Source organism: Periophthalmus magnuspinnatus, chromosome 20 (genome assembly GCF_009829125.3).
Source record: "Periophthalmus magnuspinnatus isolate fPerMag1 chromosome 20, fPerMag1.2.pri, whole genome shotgun sequence".
Classification (NCBI taxonomy): domain Eukaryota; kingdom Metazoa; phylum Chordata; class Actinopteri; order Gobiiformes; family Gobiidae; genus Periophthalmus; species Periophthalmus magnuspinnatus.
In genome coordinates, this window is record NC_047145.1 from 4948061 (window position 1) to 4970849 (window position 22789).

At 39.6% G+C, this 22789-nt stretch overlaps 1 protein-coding gene across 1 annotated transcript; it reads left to right on the forward strand.

Annotated features, from left to right (window-relative positions):
- The first annotated feature begins 300 nt into the window (after nucleotides 1–300).
- si:ch211-230g15.5 (polyhomeotic-like protein 3) lies at nucleotides 301–22332 on the forward strand. Its single transcript, XM_033986036.2, has 13 exons — nucleotides 301–863; nucleotides 1954–2578; nucleotides 7036–7188; nucleotides 8181–8261; nucleotides 9370–9601; nucleotides 10829–11815; nucleotides 12420–12736; nucleotides 13997–14177; nucleotides 14519–14630; nucleotides 15849–15969; nucleotides 16235–16318; nucleotides 17338–17668; nucleotides 19378–22332. The coding sequence occupies exons 2-13, from the start codon at nucleotides 1973–1975 to the stop codon at nucleotides 19530–19532; spliced, it is 3360 nt and encodes a 1119-aa protein (XP_033841927.1). The 5' UTR covers nucleotides 301–863; nucleotides 1954–1972; the 3' UTR covers nucleotides 19533–22332.
- The last annotated feature ends 457 nt before the right edge of the window (nucleotides 22333–22789 follow it).

Sequence of the window (22789 nt, forward strand, 5' to 3'; positions counted from 1 at the left end):
AATAAAGGGTTACAAAACATGTCTGAATGAAACAAAACACAACTCCAGGTATGTTTTTGATGAGCTTAACGTGCCTTAAAGCTCAGGGGAGTTGTGCGTAAAGTATGAAAAGCTCTGCCTTATGCCGCCTCTCTCTGCTATAATGCAAGCAGCCTATTAATGAAATATAATAATATGCAGATGAGCCTTTCTAAAAATTGAGGATTGCAATTAAATTTGACGCAGCCAATTGGTGGATCCTGGTGCTTAGTTGCGTCACGCTTATAATACGTTTATTACACCGCATTTTCATTCGTGCAAATTAAACCCTGCCTTTATCTCGTTTGACTCGGTCCTCCTGAGCTCTGAGTGGTGCTGTCTCCTCTGTCACTGCGTCTTCTGCCTCTTCTCCGGCAGCAGCAGCGGACTCTCCGGGCCCAGGCAGCCGCGTCTCAGTGCCCAAGAGCCGGGCACTGTCCCTCCACGGCCCCGCTGCAACCACCGGCCCAGCGGAGACCAATCACAGGGACAGAGTGGACAGAAGGTGACTTGGGACAGCTGAACCCAAGGGCGGCTTATGGTGATCCTACCCCGGCCTGTGGTGCTGTGGACCTCCGTGTTTTGGCTCTGAGGGTGGTTGTACGCGCCGGAGCCTTGGAGGAGAGACTGTGGGGAAGCGGTGACGCGCACTTGCCAGAGCCGTCAGACGAGGAAGTCGAGCGGGCTACAAACACGCCCATTTTTGCAGCCTGTAGTGTCCACCCCGCTGAAAAACGAGATCTGTTCATCACGTAGCAGCTGCGGGGGACGCGGTCAGACATGCAACCCGTTTGTGATGGCGCACGGCGGGATTAACGTGGACCGCACCAGGCCCCTTTGCGCAGGTACGTTCGCCAAGACCCCGGTCCAATGCTGCTTTCCAGGCGGCTTCACAGGACTCCATGAAGGCCTGTTTGCGCCGTTTTAACCCCGTGTTTATGTACTGCTGATGATATGGTAGCGTACAGTTTAGAGGGATAGCCTAGGACGTACCAGATGCCAACATCCGTCCCACACGCACCTGCTCCGGGAAACGTGGCTCGTGTTTAGCCGATCATCACATACAAAATGAAACGCGCACAGACCCCCACAGACCATTTTTGGCCCTGTTTTAGCTCCAGCTTCGAACGTGTGCAACCTGTGCGTTATTACAGCTGTATGGAGGCAGTTTATAATCAGGGTAATGTGGAAACATGCGAACATTTGTGCTGCGTCCACAACAAACCACCACATTGTTCATGTTATGAAACTGTTAAAGGTGCACTATGTAACTTTTGTGGTGGTGAATTCATAACCTGCTTGACTCATTGGAAATGTCATTGGCCTGCCTGGAATGTTCTACAGTGTGGCATTTTACTAATCTATCTTCATAGAGCAGGTAAAGCTAAAAGGCTACATTACAGGCCAAATCTGTGGAGAGGCGAGCTGCTCACTGTGAGAATGCATGTTTTTCAAGATACTTCCAAGCAAGAAAAAATACCTCCAATCTGTTGAAACCAAAAAACAGAAAAGTTACATAGTGCACCTTTAAAATGGCATTGCATGTCAAATCCAACTTTTATCGGCCTGTATTAAAATCATTAGGATGTAGGAAAACACCACCCGACCATCGACTTCACACTTTATAGACAAATACTGCACACATAATCCTGATACAGGAAATGTGCAAATTTTGTGTTTTTGGTGAGAGCACACTTTTGTCTATAAATATATACTACCAGGATATCCTTAAGTGGCTTCACTTCAGTTTTATCTGAGTACAATTTATCATATTTATATTATTATATTCATGGGTCTGTCACGATTTAAACAACCAATCGATTAATTAAAGGAGTAACTGCTAGATTAATAATTTTGCAAAGTAATAAAATAAAATTAATTAATTAAACTTTATTTATAAAGCGTTTTTCATTAAAATAATACATTTTGTTACAGATCCCAAATCTGTTGAAGTATGGAGCGGGAAACAGGTGCCCGTCAGAGCCAATCAGAGCCCAAAGAGTCGTCCAATGGGAGTCAGCCTATGTCTACTGACCCCACCCCTTCCTCCTCCACTTCCTCCTCTGGCCCCGCCCCTTCTCCGGTGACCCCCACGCCCCCTCGCCTCACCCCAAACCCTTTGCTATTGGACAGTCCCACCGCGACCATGTCTACTCCTATCACCTGCTCCCCTCCTCCCCCCCTCACCCCGGCTCCTTCTCTCTCCACTTCTGCACACGTCACTAAATCTGCCACCCCCACTTCGCCACACCTGTTGGTCCCGGCTCCGCCCAAACTCACCTCCACAGCTACACCTGCCCTCCGCACCTACGCCCGCCCCATACTGCCCTTGCCAGCTAAAACCCAACCCCAAAACTCCAACTCTACTACTGCTACTACTGCTATTACTACTACTGCTACATCCATCACAAACTCTTCCACTATTTCTGCTACAACTACTTCCTTAGTGACCAAAACCTCCAGCAGCTCTTTGACCAATGGCAGCGCGAAGACAGTTGCCACGACGACCTCTACTCCAATCACGCCTTTCCACACGCCAGCAAGCCCACCTGGACGACAGGTATGTAGTATGATTTTAATTTCACTTTTCACACATGTTTTGGGCTTTTGATACTTTGCTGCTGATGTCATCTACATTCCCTGGCACTAACTGTAGACACTGCTCTGTCTGAAGCTCCGTTACTCAAGTTAGACTTCAATCTGAGCGTTAGTTAAACACAATCTGACCAGAAAGAGATGACTTACCTGCAACTACAACAGGTGAGATGATTTGTGCTGTTAAACAAGTCCCTCTAAAATAATATTACAGTCACAAGCTAACTAGCATTAGCCAAGGTTAATCGCTCTCACCTTTTTGTTGAAAATCAAACACATAAACAGGACCATGAATACTCGGATTGATCATAGACTCCTGAAAATGTGCTGTTTAAATCCATTTTGTATTTTTTCTTGAGTTTTGACTAAATTAAAACTTTTTTGGCTGTATTTGCTAATGTGTGCATTGTGTCACCATGGTAATTAGAAACATTCTGCCATAGAAATACATGTAGAACACCCCCAGTGTAATGTCACTGCAAGTATCAATAGTAAAGTAGGAGTCTGTTTTCTTATAATTTAAAAGTAGTTTAGTAGTAGTTTTCATTTTGTATAATTTAAGTGCTCATAGTAGCTTGATATCACCTTTAGGTAAGTGCTGTGTAATGAATTGATTTGAATCATACTGAGAGCGTATCACTTCAAATCATCTATAATCTTTTTAACTGAGAGGCCTAAAGTCAATCTTCTGTCATTAAAAGCATGTGGTTTGGAACAGAGTTCAGATTTTGGAAAAATACATTGAACCCGGCCAAGCTGCAAGTCATATCTGTAGAGAGGCAACGCCACTCACACTAAGAATGCACGTTTAGTATTTTTGTTTGTTTGTTTAGCAATTTGAACAGCTGTAATTGAATTCATGCAAAATGGATAGGTTTAATGCCATACAGTGAAACATTCCAGGCAAGGCAATAACATCTCCCTAAAGTGACAAATATTACACCAGATATCAGATTGAGTTTGTTTTCTTTTGCTTTATGAAGTGCAGTCGACTCTTGTGTGCAGAGCCAGTGTCTGTTTTGCATCTCATTCTAGTTCACTGATTATTCAAAACAAGATGTTTCTTTGAGAAGGACATGGTCAAATGACTGATCTAAAAGCCCCTTTAGTCATAAGTGAACCGCTGAGTAGCTGTTGTCTTTCATGGTAAGATGAATTTGATCTGCTTTAAATGATAAGGTTTTATCTTTTACTATTTCCAAATATTGTTTCTGAGAAATAGACACATGCAATGCCAGCACATTGATATATATATATATTATTACACATTTTGTAATCAGAAAAGCAGAAATGGTAAGTAATAAATAAACCCACAAATTCAGCCCCAGACACAGCACGTTAACCAAAAGTTCCCCTTTGGTACCACATTTAAAAACATGAACAGAAATATTATTGTTCATCTGTTATATTTAGAACATTAAAGGTGCACTATGCAACTTTTCTGGGGGAGGAGATGCTACTTGCCCGTCTTCATGGTGATTTAATTGTGTTGCTTGGAATGTTTCGCAGTAAGGCATTATTACATCACATTACTTACATTACCAGCCAAAAGTTTGGACACACCCACTTATTCAGTGTTTTTTTCTTTATTTTTACTACGTTCTACATTTTAGATACATACAGAAGACTTCAAATATATCAAGTAAGATATATCGAATTATGGAGTAAAGAAAAAGGTTAAATAACTCTAACAAAGCAAAGTAGGGCTACTTTGTGGATTTGAATATAAAATGTGAAAAAATATTTACGGGAGTTATTTAACTTTTTGCTTTACTACATAATCCCAGATATCTTACTTCATATATTTGATATTTTCCGTATGCATATAAAGTTTCATTCATGAATCATGGAGCTAGACGACCCATTAGGGGCATGAAGGATTTTGTAAATTATGACCTCAGGGACTGGCCTTCTGCTGGTGCATGGTAAACCAGGACTAAACATGGGCTAAACAGGACTGAACAGGACTAAACCAGTACTAAACCAGTACTAAACCAGGACTAAACATGGACTAAATATGGACTAAACCAGGACTAAACCAGGACTAAACCAGGACTAAACCAGGACTAAACCAGGACTAAACCTGGACTAAACCAGTACTAAACCAGTACTAAAAGAGGACTAAACCTGGACTAAACCTGGACTAAACCTGGACTAAACCTGGACTAAACCTGGACTGAACCAGGACTGAACCAGGACTGAACCAGCACTAAACCAGGACTAAACCAGGACTAAACCAGGACTAAACCAGGACTAAACCAGGATTAAACCAGGACTAAACCAGGACTAAACCAGGACTAAACCAGGACTAAACCAGGACTAAACCAGGACTAAACAAGGACTAAACCAGGACTAAACATGGGTACTCGGCATTTCAGTTTTATGCAGCTAAAACCTGGAACAGTCTTCCTGAAGATGTGAGACAGGCCTCTACTTTGACAATGTTTAAATCCAGGCTCAAAATGGCTGTGTTTCGCTGTGCATACGACTGAAATGGTTTTATTCTGCACTTTTCTCTTTTAATGTAAATTTTATGATGATTATTTGTGTTTTTGATTGCTGTATTGTGATTTTAATGTCTTTCTTATTGTGAAAATCACTTTGAATTACTTTGTGTACAAATTGTGGAATACAAATAAACTGTCCTTGCCTTTCCTTAAGTAGCAACATACTTTACTGTATGCAACAGTAGGGTGTGTTAGTTTCAGTGTAGTTATTGCCTCTCTTCAGGCAGATATAAAGCCGTGATTTACAGAACCCATTCAGAATTGAAGAAGCCTCTTGGATGAGCGGCGAAATGTCTTCACTCTTAAAAACTGGGCAGTTTACAGGATTAAACAGATTTTTACGTTCATGTACGTTAGATTACAATGACTGCAGATTACATATTTTATTATTCAAATTGTATCATCCATTTAGAGGTTTTATCATGTGTTTTTTTTCCTTGACTACAGTTGGCCTTTGTTTGCACTCAGAGATACTGTGGTTAAACGCAGTGATCGTGAACGATAAAGAAATAATGGTTTGGTTTGAGGCTCTTGTTTTCACTATATGAGCATTCACCACTCTCACTTCCGGGTGGCAGTTGTTTTATCTGCGTGAGAATAAATACGATGTTACCAACTGTTTCATTAAAGAGCATTTGACGTAGAGCTGCACCAGTATGAGAAAACTATCCACAGGGTTCAGGGTGATGAAAAATGAAAAATGAAGGCAGTTGCCATAGTAATTAATAATTAAAATACAAAATATGTCACATATAATAGAAAGCTGAAACCATGTATACATATGTCAATTGAGTACATAGTTGTCACGATGCTGAAATTTCAAACTCGATTTTGATGCCAAGGAATAGACTAGATACGGTCATGATAATTAAAACACCCTTTCTTCAGACAATAGAATGTGATTTTCGACATTAAATAATATTTCCACGTGGCTTTATATCTGTGTAATCCCTCGTCCAGATAGGTCCCATAGTGGTCCATGGGTGTATACTCGTCTATTTGGTCTTATACTGATTCATCTCAAGATCACTCTAAAACTAATTTAGTTATAGTATTAATTGGTATCTGATTATCAATACTTTTACAACACTAGTACCTACTCATATACAATGCTGATACAGTAGGTTATGTAAAAGCAGGGGCGAGAATAGACGATTTTGGTTGTATTTTAGTTACAGTTGCAAATGTGTGCCACCCAGGGCTTCGCAATTAATCAAACTCGAGTTGAGGTTTTAATCATCGTTGATCAGAAACCAAGAGTTCAGGCTTTGCGGGAATAAATAGTCCCTTTTTATTATATGGATGTCTTGATTATGTTGAGGAAATTATTATGAAAAGCCAATATTATTTATGACAAAATCGACCTGAAAGTGGTGAAAATGATCGATTAATATTGTAATATTTTCTTTGGCTTTTTTAAAGTGAATAAATGTGTTTCTGGTAACACTGCTTTAATAATTCTTCTCTCCCTCTCTTTCTTTCTCCTCCTCCTTCCCTTACTCACCCTCTTACTCCATCTCCCCCACACCTTCTTTTACCTATTCTCTCTCTCTCTCTCCCCCGCACCCTTCCTCCCTCCCTCCCCTTTCTCTCTCTCAACATATTTCACCACCTCCCTCACACTCTTTCTCTCTTTCCCTCCCTTTTTCACCCTCTCTTCCTCCCTCCATCACCTTCTTTAACACTCTCCCTCCCTCTTGCTCTCCCTCTCCCTATTTCACCTTCTCTTCCTCCCTTCATCACCTTCTTTCTCTCTCTCCCTCCCTTCCTCCCGTGCTCTCTCTCCCTATTTCACCCTCTCTTCCTCCCCCCAACACCCTCCTTCTCTCTCTGTCCTTCCCTCCCGCCCTCTCTCTCTTCCTATTTCACCCTCTCTTCCTTCCTCCATCACCCTCTCTCTCTCTCTCTGTCGCAGGTGTCTCAGTCTCTACCTGTGAGCTCACCTGGGCTGGCTCGGGCCAATCAGAACGCAGCACCTGTTCGTCAGAGACTGTCCCAACAGACTCTGCTCCTGGGGAAAGGCCTCAGAGGAGCGGGACAGGACCAGGTCCTGCTCCGAGCGCAAATGGTAAACAAAACTGCACAACATACTCAGTTCATTATATGTACAAACCTGCCATTACTGTACATAATTACTTAACACACTAAAAGATGCAGTTTGTCTTTGCGATTTGCTAATTGCTTCTGTTGTAGCTGCATTCACCTGCAGTCAGTATTTATTATGGGTACTTTTTCTTTGTAGATGCAGGGAACCTTTTGGTATTTTTTTGTTCTATGATAAGATTTGAGATGTAGAGGGTCGAATAAATAACTTTTATGACTCGTTATAAATATAAACCAACTACTAAAGTGCTTCATTGTCTATGCATTGATTGCTTTGTCTGGAATATTGGCATTAAATGTCAGATCTGATGAGTGGCTACCCCGCTCACAGTAAGAATGTGTTGTGTTTCAATGCCATACAGCGGAACATTCCAGGCAAAGCAGTAACATCTCCATGGACAGAAGTGGAGGGGGTTAACCTGGCTAGATAATTAACTGTTGTGACATCTCTTAGTTCACAAACTCACAAGAACTCAAGCCAGAGCACTACACATATCATTTTGGTTTTATCCAGGTTAAGATGCCTCATCCTCCATCAGAAAAGTGCACCTTTAATTTTGGCCGTGTGAAATGAGTTAGGTTGTAGGGTTCTGCCCTCCATTTGAAATCTTGACCATTTTCTTAAACTCAAACACAACCTATCCATGGGTTTCAGAATGATGAAAAATTAGGACTGTTGAGAGATTAAAAATTTAAAACAAAACATTATAGCTTTTATTACATCCTCAAAATTTCACAAATAACAAGAAACTGAAAGCCAGGGATTTAGAGACAAAAGATGAACATTATGCTCCTCCCTCTTTCCTCTTTCTCTGTTCCTGCTTTCTGCTTTTCTGTCCCTGGCTTTAACCCTCTCCTCTGTTTGGTCTTCCTCTGGTCTTTGGTGTTTTTTTCTGGTCTTGGTCTTGGTTCTGGTCCGGTTCTGGTCTTGTCTTGGTCCTGTGTCTTCCTCTGAAGTTGATCCTCACGTCTGCTATGAGACCCTCCTCTTCCTCCTCTTCCTCCTCTTCTTCTCAATCCACTCCTGCCTCCGCCCAGGTGAGCAGCTGTCCCTGCATGCTGTTCAAATGTTAGAATTCATTTTAGGGCTGCATGATTTTGGAGAAAAAAAAATTGATTAGCCCTAATTCATTATGTAAAGAAGATATATTATGCCTTTTTCTGTTATAGTCTATGTCTATGTCTATATGACACATGTGAATCATTATTTTACATTTTGTTCATTTTAAAGTTGCACTATGTAACTTTTCTAATGAAGGGTCTGCCACCTGTTTGCTCCATGGAGGTGTTACTGTTAAGAATGTTCTACAGTATGGCATTAAACATGTCTATCTCCATGGAGACAAGCAGTGGTGCATCACCTACTTGTCACCAGACCAGGCCTGTCATAATTACTATATCGACTTATCGTTCAGTATCTGATGGAACAATACATTTTAGAGGTCAGTATTTATCGTGGGTACTTTTTCTTTGTAGACGTAGGGAACTTTTTGGTATTTTTTGGTATTGCGTTTTTAGAATAGTTTCTGGGTATAGTCCTGCTTTAGGGTTGTTATGTCAGTGGAATAAATAGGTTTCAATATTATCATTTATCATTTATATTGTCTTCACCAATACATTGCACTTCAAAATTTGATATTGTAATAGGTCTGCACTAGACCAAGTTACAAGTCAGATCTGTGTAGAGGTCATAAGTCATAATACATGTTTGTTTAAAGGCAAGAAAGATAAGTTAATGCCATATTGTGGAAAATTCTTGTAAATGCATTAGTGTCACTTAAAGAGCACTGTTGCCAGCAAAAGGCACAGGCGTTATTTGAGGATTTATCCATGCTCTGTGATAAGTGCTGAATTAACTTTAAATTTTAAAATAAACCAAGCTAAGATTTCCAAAATTACTCAAAAAAGTAAAAACAGACCAATATCTTTATTCTTTTAACATGCGAGAATGACAAAACATAACGTTAGGAATGCTTTTGATAATAAAACAAACTTTGTAACCTGGTTAGAAGCTAAATATTATTATTATTATTAATAATAATAATAATAATAATGAGACAAAGAAGAAGAAATAATAATATTGATAATAATATTGAAAACAATAATAGTAATAATTTTTAAATTATGGCTTCTGTCTTCTGTTCAGTTACAGAGTCTGACGCTGCGCCCTCCTCCCCCTGGAGCTCTCACCATCCCTCCTTCACTGCGTCTCAAACCTCCCTCATCCACTTCCTCCTCTGTGGCCCCGCCCCCTCCACTGTCCCGCCCACAAACCGCACTCTTCCCGCCCCTAAGGCCACGTCCAGTCACCACGGCAACCACTGACAACATCACCACGACGTCCACGCCCAGTCGCCACCTGTCCGTTCCGCCACCAAGTACGTCCTCCTTATTGTCTACGAGTTCTTTTGGTTCATCAGTGCATGTAAGATTATGGCATGGTTTTAAAGTGCCTATGACAGGTTGGACTACTCATTTTACTAAAACACAGTTAAGATAATATATTTAAGATTTTACTAAAGATAAAAAAAAAAATCCCTATTTGGCAATTTTTTAGATTTAAAATTTTACTTCCTGGTTGGAAATCATGACATCATGCATCGAGAACTGTTACCTAGCAACCATGTTGTACACTGTGCCAAAACTCTTCTGTGCATAGAAATTAATATTTCACAAATAAAATTATACTAAATTATTTTGTTGAAAAAAAAATTTTAAAGTTGGAAAAAATTGTTTTTTGTGGAAATTGTGTCTAACATGAATTGTCCCAGTGTGATGTATCATTATGGCACTCTCTGAAATAAAACTCTTCTTCTTGCTTCTTTGTTGCTGTAAAACTATAATTTATCTTTACAGCAGGTTTTATCCCACTAAAATTAAGACCAAACTTGAGAATCATCAAAACAGGTCATACGCACTTTAAGGCATTCAGGGCATTACTTATATGAAAGTTGTGTTGCAGTGTTTGTGTCGTTTGCAGGCACATACTCTCTGTTTGGTTAGCATGTGGCTAATCTTTCAAGGCTACCTTCTCTGTCTTCCACCATTAATAATAATAATCTATAACGAGCAAATTAAGCTAATCTTCCAGCGTTCTCGTAACCATAACATCTGGACACTTTTACTGTACATTTCAAATACAACATCAACACTGTGATGCATTTTACTATATTGTTAATATTACTAGTCTATATATTGTATAGCTCTATTATAAATTGTAATACATTATCCTTATCAAAGGTGGGAAATAGTTTTAAAAATAGATGTTTCAATTGTTTTGTAGATTGTGAGTATAGTTTATAGTAAAAGAAGAGAGCTGATTCATTTTAAATAAGGTTATAGATTGATATTTCTGCACTTTTGTGGTTAAAGGGCTTATATTAGTCTATGTTATAATGTATAACATGATGTATAATGAGGTAACTACATTATAACATGGGTTAAAGCTCACAAGAATTAATTTTGTGTAATATAGGACATTTAATACTCAAACATCAACCAATATATTTACATGCACATTTCTTTTCTCAAAATTGTCATCAGGACCCACTCCTACCTTGATATATTATTTTCTATTCACTAATACTCTCTTTCTCTCTCCTCAGCCCTGTACTCTCGGGCCGTCCCTCTGAGACCCAGACTGCTGTCTCCAAATGGACTCCGCACCCCAACTCCAAAACCATTCCACCCAATTGCTGCTGCTGCTGCTCCGCCCTCCACCTCCACCATAACCCCACCCACCTCCATAAGCCGGCCAATCACGGGACTCAAAACCCAGTCTCTCCTCTCCCCGGGGCCACCTCCTACCTCCTCCTGTTTTGAGCGGTCCCCCTCTGCTGCACGCCAACTGCAGATCATAGCTCTATCTTCTGGTCGCCAACTCCAAAATGCTAATGCCACGCCGCAAAAGTTAGCGGTACATTCAGATAGCAAAACGGTGCTTCCTCTCAGCCCTACATTAGGGAAAAGAAGCTCGCCACTACCCTCACCAACTTCCCAGAAAGACAAATTAAAACAAGAAAAAACTGAGGATGTAGACAAAGCACCTAAAGACTTCAAAGCAGTAATTGTTGACCAAAGAGAGAAGGAAAAATCAAAAGTTGCAACTGAAAAAGATGATATTATCATGGCAAAAAAACCTAGACTGGATGAAAAAATTAGTAGTGATGCAATGGATGTTACGGAGCAATCACAAAGTGGTAAAAAACAAGAAGAAGAAAAGAAAATGGCCGACGTTGCAGTCGAGGACCAATCCAAAAAAGTACAAAATCGTGATGAAGCTAAAGACTCTAAGAATGAGACAAAACCAAGGATTTCAGAAGCTAATGCTCTAACATCGCCACTCAAAGCTATCCCAAGTCCTACACAAAAGTCAAGCCCCGTGGCCGTTTCCATAGCGTCCCCGGTAAGGACTCAAGTAACTATGGCTACCACAGCATTGTCAGGAGGACCAAACCAGAGTCCAGTTCCGTCAGCAGTTCCTGTATCGTCCCCGGTTCAAGAGACCAATCAGAGCCATCCGAGCAGATTTAATGAGCTGCATTCAACCAATCAGGATGACAACCTCTCCGTGCATTCCGACAACCAATCAGGTAAGTTCATTATTATTATTTACTGATTGAATTAATTTTGAATGATTGATTGATTTAAAAAATTATAATAATATTTGGTTGTAATAAAACAAATCAGTTAATCATTTTACTATTTACTCTTTCATTTTGGGTACTTTTTAACCATTCAAAATATAGAATATTTACAATACATTTTTAATTGCTTTAGCAGCTGTGTTCATTTTTTATCACTCTAAAACCCAAGGATATACAATTGTTATCTGAAAAATTGTATATCCACGGGTTTTATCTTCCTGTTATAGGCGACACTTTGAGGACATTTCACCATTCAAAAGATTTGTTCTTAAATTGTTAATAGTTATGGCAGCGGTCACGATTTTTAATAATTTTGAAACTCATTTATAGTCTTTACTCTAAGCATGTGCAAGGTATAAAGGATTATTATTATTATTATTATTATTATTATTATTATTATCACCATCATCTAAAAATGCACTAAATTGTTTTATGAAGACAGAAAGTCATTAAGTAGCCTAACACATGCATATCTCTGGACTTCGGTGGACATATGCTGTACAATCCAAAACCTTTGTTTTGCTAAAAATCTCTTTTTCTCTTATTCCAGCTCTGTCCAGTCTGTCATCCCAGTCTCCCCCCTGCTCCCCCTTCATCTCCCCCGCAACGGAGCCCTCTCTCCCCCCTCCCCAACCTCCAGACCACCCCACAGACCTTAGCCATAAACCAAACCACACCCAAAACCATGATACTCCGACCCAACCAGAGACCCTCAACCAATCAGAGGAGGAGGAGGGGGAGGAGGCAGAGAGCTTCGACCAATCAGAAGTCTGTCCATGGGAGCCGAGAGCGTGGCCAGAGGGGCAACAAGTGCTCACTCACCTGGTGGAGGGCTTTGTGATCCAAGAGGGGCTGACACCATTCCCAGTAAGAGACCCAAAGGTCCCAAATGATATAATACTTTAAATCACATTTGAATGTTCCCTCATCAAAAACAACAACAACATTGCTGGGTTTCAGATGACGTCACAGGATTCTATATATAAGACAATATTACTTAATACAGATGGGGGAAGCTAAAATAAAATTTAAAAATGAAGGATTTTATTATAATACAGTGAGTTATTTGCTATAGTCACTAATAGAAATGATCAGGTTCAACATTTGTGAATTTACCTTTTGGATATTTCATGGCAAAGTTCAATGTAATCAAAGGGAAATCTGTTTCTTGCCCCCATCTCCGAGTATGACATCATCACATTATACAGTCTGAAAACCACCAATTGATACTTTGCAGTGACATCACACTGGGGGGATTCTACATTCATCTATATGGCGGAATGTTCAGCAGTTCCCATGGTGATACAATACACACATTAGCAAACACTGCCAAAAGAGAAAAAAAAGGGATTTAAACAACACATTTTCAGTAGCCTGATGTGTAATGAGGTGACGACATTATAACATGGGTTAAAGCTCATGGTCCTTTTTAGGTGATCAAAGAATAGGTGAGAGTGACTAGCTAAAATTAGCCAACAGTTTTTCAGTTAGTCTGTGACTGTAATGTTATTTGAGAGCGACTTGTTTAAGAGCACAAATCAGCTCACCTGTTGAGGTTCTAATTAAGTCAGTTCTTTATGGTCATATTGTGTTAAAGCAAAGCTCAGATTAAAGTCTAATGTCAGTAACAGAGCAGAGCCTACAGCTACCTTCACACCCCCAGAGAATGTTGACGACATCAGCTGCAAAGTATCAATACCACCAGGAGTTGTGTTTTAGTTCATTCGTGCATGCTCCAGTGATCCTGCATAGTGTGTCTTATTCTCCAGGTCTTAATATGCTTACCTCTCACTAGTATGTTTGCATGTTGTATCCATGATGGAACTCATCAATGTTATGAAGCCCACACAACTTCTCTAGACTTGTTCTGATCATTTCAGTGGTCAAATTGCCACCACTAGCAGCTTAGCAACATAATAAGGCACCATAACATACCCATAAAATAAACACTATTGTAAACACTATACCATGTTAATTGCTAATTTATGAAATCAGCTGAAATACAGAATAATACATCCAGGAACACCAGCCATTTTTACCTCTGCAGGGAAAACAGTACTGTTCATTCATTGTAATGTAATTAATTCATAAATATATGTAAAAAAAAAACAACAACAATTTTTGCAGGTGAACCGATCGTCTTTACTGGTCCCAGATCAGGTGCCCAAACCACAGGAAGTGAACGGGACCAATGGGACCGCAGCGTTACCGGTCACCACGGAAACTAGGAAGCAGCCCGAGCACTCAACGGACTCAGAGGAGGAGGAGGAGGGAGGAGAGCCAGACGACCACAACTCCTCCACAACAAGTAAGAAGAGAAAGATTATTCATTCTCCAAACTGCGGGACCTGTAGTGATGGTTTGCTTTTTATTTCACTGTTTGTGAGCAATTACATTTTTTTACTTTGATAAATATGTCACGAGGAAACTACAAAAGTCTTTAGGAGTGAATACATTTCACCACTCATCCAAGGCATAGATTTAATGTCATATTGACGCTAATGGCGTTTAATGCCATAGTGTGGAACATCTCAGGTAAAGTGATCCCTGGAGAGAAACCTCAACCCAAAATGTTGCATAGTTCAGCTTTAAAAAGAAAATTTGAGTACTACCCCCCTCTGATTACAGTATAAACTCTCTCTCCTTCAGGACCTCCTCAGAGGGACCGCGCTGTGCTGCACTGTCAGTTCTGTGGGAAACGAGGCCACGCCCACAACTTCATGAGGTCCAAACGCTTCTGCTCCACCTCCTGCGCTCGCGGGTGAGTCCAGATTACGCTAATGCTGTTGTCTATAACCACCCCTGTGCTGTATCAATGTGCTACGCCGCCATTTTGCTAATGAAACTTGGTTAATGTGTGCTGACAGAAGAGACATTGAACTTTGTGCCAGTTTTTGTTACAGTGCGTTCAGCTCAGAGGCGTCGGGTTCACAAGCAGAGTCTATGGGCAATGGCTAGTCCAATGTGTTTCACGCGTATGCTCTCAAATGCTAAGGTGTCCAACTAGACTCACTTGAACGCACCAGTATACGTTCACTAAAACGTACTAAACACACGTATCCATAGGTTTAGAAGGATGGATATTTACAACCATTACCATAGCGATTAACAGTTTTAAACAAAATATTGTATCTTTTGAATGGGAAACAAATTCCAAAAAAATTGCATATAACAGGAAGCTGAAAGCCATGAATATTCAGGATTATTTCAGTTGAATAAGTAGGATAACTATGAGCAATATGATAGCTATGATAGATACCTGTAGCTACTATCCTTCAAACAAAGTAATTAGACAAACTTGAAAATCATTCACATGCACTTGAAAGTTGTGAAAGAGTGAATGAGTGTTGAAATGACAGTGATGTGGGGTTCATTGACTTGTTCACTCCACGTTGCTTCTTCACCCCTGATTCTGCATTTTCAGCGGTCGCACTCACCACTTCCTGTTTCAGACCACACATGAGTCACATGGTACAACAGCTAGATGCACACAGGCAAAACAGAACTACTGCTATTAGGTTAGCATCATGCTTAATTCGCAGTAATTGTGACTACCGATAGTTGTATTTTGATAATCCTGACAAGATTTATGCTCTACAGACTCTAATGCACATGCAAAAAGACTAAAACAATCATATTACTAAATCCAAATGTCAAGTGCACCAATAGAAAAAAAATATTACTGACTCTTCAACTACTAAAATCATTGGTGCTGCCCTGTATCATAATATTCTATCATTTAAAAGTAAAATATGTAACTTTTCTGGTGGGTGGAGCTGCCACTTTCTTGCCTCTGTGGAGATGTCATTGCTCTGCCTGGAAGATTGGTTCCACAGTAAGGCATGGGGGGCCCAGACAGTAATTATAGAGGTATGGCATGTTTCAGCACCTAAAATGGGCAATAATAGGGAATTACCCAAAGAGTAATATTAAGTTTAATAAAGTTTCTTAAGTCTTAATCTTTTTCTGTCTGTTTCAGGTTTAATGTCCGTCTGACGAAGCGACTCCGGGCTCTGAGCGCAGGGAGTCGCACTGATCGACCTCGTCCTGTTCTGAACAGAGCCGAGTCTGTGCCCGGGAAACCACTGCTGCTCAGACTGGTAATATGCTCGATATTTAAATAATAATAACGATGTCTTTGTAATCCCTCAGTTGTCCAGGTATGATCCATAGTAAAAGAAAAATTCAAATCTGTCAACTGGAAAAAACGTTGTAGGAGTGAAGCCACTGCAGTAGATGAGCAGCGAAATGTCTTCACTCGTACAACTTTTTGTCCAGTTGACAGTTTTGAATTTTCCTTTCACTACTAATAATGATCATGAGTATTCACTTAAATGTATTTAAACCATGTTGTAATGTGTTTAGCCTAAAGATCTGTGGAGTGCCGGTCGCAGAGAGAAAGAGGTGAGAGAGAAACCTCCTCCAGCTCCAGTAGAAGAGGACATGGAGGTACTGAGACAAAGGGATCAATGTGCTCCCAATTTTTTCATATTTTTTTCTCATGTCATCAAGGAATTCCCAAATGTAGTTGCCAGTTTTATTAAAGAAGACATATTGTGCTTGTGTCTGCTCTATAGTTATAATCCATGACACCACTGGATCTTTGTTATAATTTGCATATTTTAAATTGCATACAGAATTAATCTAAAACAACTTCATAAAATAAACAAGTCAGCTGACTTCTGTGTTAGAAAACAGCTATGGCCACTGTGAGCTGACAGCACCATAAACTTAATCACAACAAAGAGTCGGCACCTCCTATGGATAGCTGCAGATCACACTAGCAAGCAGCAAATTTGTACCAAAATGATGATGCGATGCTGCCAAATCTTGCGCATATCACCAATTAAGAAAATAAAATTGGAGAAAGCAGTGATGAAAATTGGGATTGATTGGCAATGTGGCATCTTGAAAATAAGCAGTTAAAGCCATACCTAGTGTTAGGTAATTTTGCATCCCCTGCATGGTCAGAGCAAGGACACCTTCAGTTCATAGTTAACATTTCTCTGTGGTTAAGGCGTCATCCAACTATTACAGAATTTGTCCAGACTGTCCTTTGTAGCTCTTCATGTGTGGAAGCATAGTCAGACTTGAATGGCCGATATTAACGTGCAGTGTTGAAAATTCAAATCACATGGTCCTGGACTGATGGTAAATAAATTTCTGCTGCCTCAGACATTTTACATCAATACAGTTACAGGTGTGTGAGTTCTTTTGCCTCTCCACAGATTTGAGCTGTAGCTTGTTCTGTTGACATCACGTACTTGTGTGTATGATATTAGATGAGGCCAGAAAAAAAAATGCTTTAAGTCAAATTTTGTGAATGAAAGTTCAAATTAGTTCTTTTTCTGTGTGATGTCAAAAAGTGTTGCAGCACCTTTGCTAGATTCTGTGGAGGCCAGATTCCTAGAATTCTGGTTCACAAAAAAACTCTTCTACTTGATAAACTGGTTACTTCCTTTGTGCAGGTGGAGGCTGGAGCAGAGGAAGATGATGGAGACGATGCACCTGAAGAAGAGGAAGAGGAGGAGGAAGAAGAGGAGGACGAGGAGGAGCCTGCTGCCATGACAACATCCCCCCATAGCAACAACAGCATCAACCACAACAACAACCACATCTCCCACACCAACAGCATCACTCATAACAACAGCCTCTCCCATGGTAACACACAGACAGAGGGTGTAGCACAGCAGCGTGTCCAGAGGAGGGCGTCTGCACCGGCCGTGACCTCGACGTTCAGACCGGCACCGTCCCAGTGGAGCGTGGAGGAAGTGACAGCGTTCATCAACACTCTGCCAGGTGAGAAGGAAATTATATTCACCTTATTTCTGGACATTGCCGCGGGCACCGCCTTCATCATTGGGGTTGTATTATTTTGCATGGGGCTGCCGATCTTGACAGCAAATAAGTGCTATAGAGACTACAGAGCCATTTTAAAGCCTCCCAGAAAATCTATGCAGTGTTGACTTGGTGCACATGAACAGTGCACATTTTATTTACACAAATCAACATACATTTTATCATATTTTAGTGACAAAACTTTTCTCAAATTCTCCATTGAAATTAATGGGATTCCAGAAGTACCAGCACAACAAAAATGTGATTTAGTTGCATTTAGAGGCACAAGTGGGCCGGCTAGAAAAGGTCAATAGAACATACAGAACAAAGTAGAACATGTTATACCACTCATGGCCACAAGATGCCGCTCCAACACCCCTTTGGAAAGCACCTCATTTCTGTTTGTAGAAGTGGTGCGAGATAATTTAAAAAATATATATTAAAAATTATTTTAAAAAGAACTACAGTTACAACTGAACCTGAGTATACCTGAACCTGCAGACAGAGACACATACAAGTTTATCTCATTCTCAGTAGATGGACAGTCCATGCATGTGAAAGATCAGAACCTCCAGAATTCATGCAGGGGCTGGGGTGTGGGTGGTGACCAGTCAGATCAGAGAGAGTCTTATTAGGTTTAAACCAACTGGATTTCAACATTGAAACTGGCAACCCAAATGAAAGAGTCATATGAGGCTCATTCTGCTTTCTGATTGGATAATCATTTTGAAAATGAAAACACTAAATTATAACAACTTGGCCATCACATCCAATGCTTTTGTATTTAAGAAGAAATCAATATTACAGTAATTATTATCAAGAGCAATATTTGATTTGAACATGTTTACCTCATACCTGGGTAAACACCAATCATGTGTTTCAGTTTGAAATAAAAATGCCAAGGTACTTATCCTTTTGTGTGCACAATCTTGAGACAATTTTATCTTGTGGGATGAGATAACATCCCAAATCTACACATTTGATACATTCTTCAATCCCTTTTCACTCTTTTAAACAACTAAAAGTAAAGTAAATCTAGTAATCTTCCATTTTCTTCTGTATCTGTCATTTTGATTTAAATACTGCTGTAAATTTGTAATGAGCTGCAGACACAATTAAACATTTCACAAACCTCTCTGAGGTTTAACCCAGGGACAAGGCGTGGTAACAATGTATTAGATTATTGAAAACATCTGGATTTAAAAACCATGCACAATACAGGACCCATCCCCACAAGCAAAGATGTTTACTAAGGTTATGACAGATCACCATATAGACTCATTAAAGATGTTTTATAACTGACAAATACATTGAATAACATGCATTCTTGCAGTTATTGGGTTTGCCACTCCATAGATCTCTGACCTGTAACTTGGTCTTGTGTCATCACCTGCTGGTATTTGTACAGGGACAGTTCACAGGATTAAGTGTCTGTGTAATCCCTCAGTCATCCAGGTCTGATCAGGAGTGGAGAGAGCAAGAGGGAGTGGCAATGTGGAGGAGGTCAGAGAGGTTTTGTGGAGCAAGGCTATGAATAGATTTGAATGTGGTGGTGCTTTTGACGTTGATGCTTTGTTCTATGGGAAGCCAATGAAGTCATTGAGGATGGGGGTGAGGTGGGGAATGGTGGGAGTCCTGATGATGATCATAACCTACTCTTGTTTTTTTAGGCTGTGGGGACGTGGCAGAGGCTTTCCGAGTGCAGGAAATTGACGGCCAAGCACTGCTCCTCCTCACCGAAGACCACCTAATGACGAGTATGAACATAAAACTAGGGCCAGCACTCAAGATCTGCGCACACATCAACTCACTCAAGAACCAGTGATGGACCAAAACCACCTTCAAGACAAAAATATGGAAACATTTTGACGAAAAGACTGAAGCAATATACTGTACATGTGAGACAGAAGGGGAGGTTTTTATATAGAGAGACATGGAGAGGAAAAACGAAAGAGTAGATGGGGAATTGCAATAAAATGAGCGTAAAATAAGCTGAGACCAAGGACAATATTGACGATTATTGGGTTGAATAGGTTGTGTTCATGTTCTATAATTTCACATGGAGGACAGGGACATGTCTAAAGGTGCTGTACCAGATTTTTACTGTCTTATAAACGTGAAAAACATAACTAGTCTATTTTAAGTGGTTTGCTGCAGTCGAAACTTCTTACTTTTATAAGTGCTTTTCGCAACTTTCAAAAGCCAGAGCAGAGTAAACAGTAAAGGTAATAAAACTAGCATGGTAAGAGTGCACTTACTAACTCTCTTAGTAGATGCGAACAGGACACAGAGGTCTTACTTTTACCTCAGCAGCAGCTTGTACATTATCTCTGTCAGCCCAGTAATGACAGAGATATTAACCATAAACCAGTTCAACAAATCTGCAATCTGACAGTTAAACCGCAAATTTCACCACACAGCTCTGACCTGTCCTCCAGCTCAGTTTTAAACTATCCATGGGTTTCAGTGTGATGAAAAATTAGGACCATTATCGCAGCAATTTATGATTCAAAACTAAATAAAGTCCTCAATATGGCGCCTATGAACAGAAAGCTGAAACCCATGAATATTAATTGTCGAATTTTCAAATGTCACATGAACGTAACCTATATGTCAAAAGTCATGGGAAGATTTTTTATTTATAATTTTTTTTTTTTTACATTGAGGGTGATTTCAAACATTTAGACATTTTTATCCATCCGTTAATCCATCTTTAAATATATCTGGAGCTGGGACACAGAGGCAGCAGTTTGAGTTTGGACTTTTACACCTCCCCTCTTCCCAGACACTTCCTCCAGCTCTTCCATTGGTTGCCATGGAGAGTATTTTAACAGTTTTACCCTATTAATGTTCACCAATTTCAACGAAAAGCAGGATATTGTTGGGACTGGTGTTAAAGCCAGTATAAAGAATTGTATTTATTTAATTATTATGGGATTTGATCTCACTGAAATCCAACATACGTGCTTGAATTGCTAAATATATGAACCTCTAAGAACTACTGTGTAAATAATATTGGATTGAATAACTGGATTTGGAACGGATCTAAACCATAGATACTAGCACACTTGTGACTAAACCAGAACTAGAGCTGGACTACAACAGTCAGGACTAAACCTAGATCAACCATAGCCCCATTCACACATGCAGATTGACCCGGGAATTTACCTGCATTTTGCCAGAACAGGGTCATGTGTTAACAAAGCCAGAACTGATTTCCCTGCATTTTGATGCAATTTCCCGGATAAATTACCAGGAATATGCTGGGAATGCTAATGTGTGAATAAAGCCATAAAATTAGGATTATTGCTTGGTTTCCTTGGTTACCAGCCTGCTTTCCTGGTTATGAGCTTGATTTCATTGTCACAGCATTTAGTTACGTTACATTCTTAATACGTTTAGTGAATACCAAACCAGGACAAGCTCAAATTCAGTTTTTCAACCTCCTCAACGATCATTTACACATAATTTATTCGTAAACCAAATCATGTCACAACAATAAAGTTTTATTTGAAAAATGAAAACACTTTTAGACTGAAAATAATATCAGATACCAACGTTTTATTCCATATTGTAACCTGTTAGTACTACTGGTCTCTCCCATGGCTTTTGACACACTGTTTTATTGAATGCCTATTGAAATCCTGTTGAAATGCATTGGAGGCCTTTGAGACGCACAAGAGCAGAGTCCTTGATAAATTTCACAGTTTTAACCTGTAGCAGACGACTGTGGACTGCAAAAAAGAATACCTAGGTTAAAGGTGCACTATGTAACTTTTATGGTGCAGGATCCGCTATCTGCTTTGCCTTGAATGTTCCTAAGTATGGCATTAAACTGATCTCTCTTGCATTTGTTTAATTACAGGTGTTTTTATTACTTTTATTACAAAAAAAAGCCACAGATTTTACCTGTAACTTGTCCTGGTGGTGTTGCTTGTCTCCATGGAGATAGATATGTTTAATGTCACTCTGTGGAACATTCCAGGCAAAGCAATACCTACATGGAGAAAGGTAGAAGTAGACTCCACCAAAAATGTTACATTATGTGCCTTTAATTAGATTATCTGATTATCTTGCAATTTCTGACTAGAATTAATGCATTTTTTTCTTTTAATAAGTAAAATATCTACCAGTGATTTTTGTATTATTTCAAGTGTCATTTTCATAACCTACTGGCAGATCATTTTAACTGAAGAATGAAAAATTATATTATAAACAAGTCAGAAATATCTTAAAATAAAATAAATTTAATTAAAATGACTTAATATTTGGAACTCAATTTCAAGCTATTTTTAGTATTTACTTTTTGCAGTTTGTGGATTCTTTCTGTGCACGTCGCTCACTGTTGGAAAGTGTAAATCTGAAGCTATTTCCTGAAGGATTTTGAACATTTAATATATAAATTTGTCTCTTTAGTTTTGTTTTTTTCGGACGTGGCGAAAAAGCCTTCTGGCGTAGCTAACATAACCGCTGTGTGTCCCTGACTAAACTAAACGTAGACTTTGTACGTGGTTCATGAATGTTTTCTATCACTATAATCACACCAGGGTCGAGACTGCTGTCTTTAATCGTCACATTTTTATGGTATCCTGCTTGAAATTATTTAATAAATGAAGAATTAATAATCGCAATTTTTGTTTCATTATTATGGAAACGTGTTTTGGCAGTTGGTTTAAAACTGCACTTGTCTAATGGACGGTTTGCCCCCTTCTATTCTCCATGCCTGGAATGTTCCATAGTATGACATTAAACATATATCTCCATAGAGACAAGCAAGTGAAAGCCATAGAGATGCATTTCTTCCACTGTATATTAGTAATAAATAAATACAAAAAAACAAAAAAAAACCCAAAATATCTGTAGCATGTAGATACATTTGTGGGACGTTCCAGGCAAAACAATGACATCTCCATGGAGACAAGCACGTGGCAAACCCCTCATCAGAAAAGTTACATAGTATCATAAGACCAAGTTATAGGTCAGGTCTGGAATAAATTACAGATAGGTTTAATGCCATATTGTGGAACAATGTCTGTATAATCCCTCCTTGTATTACTCACAGCAAAAGAAAAAGTCTGTTCT

Excerpts from the sequence above, each read along its gene's own strand:
- si:ch211-230g15.5 (XM_033986036.2), top strand. The coding sequence starts at position 1,973 with ATGGAGCGGGAAACAGGTGCCCGTCAGAGCCAATCAGAGCCCAAAGAG. Across the intron at positions 8,262-9,369 it reads CCACTCCTGCCTCCGCCCAG|TTACAGAGTCTGACGCTGCG; the intron begins GTGAGCAGCTGT and ends TCTTCTGTTCAG. Across the intron at positions 16,319-17,337 it reads CAGTAGAAGAGGACATGGAG|GTGGAGGCTGGAGCAGAGGA; the intron begins GTACTGAGACAA and ends TCCTTTGTGCAG.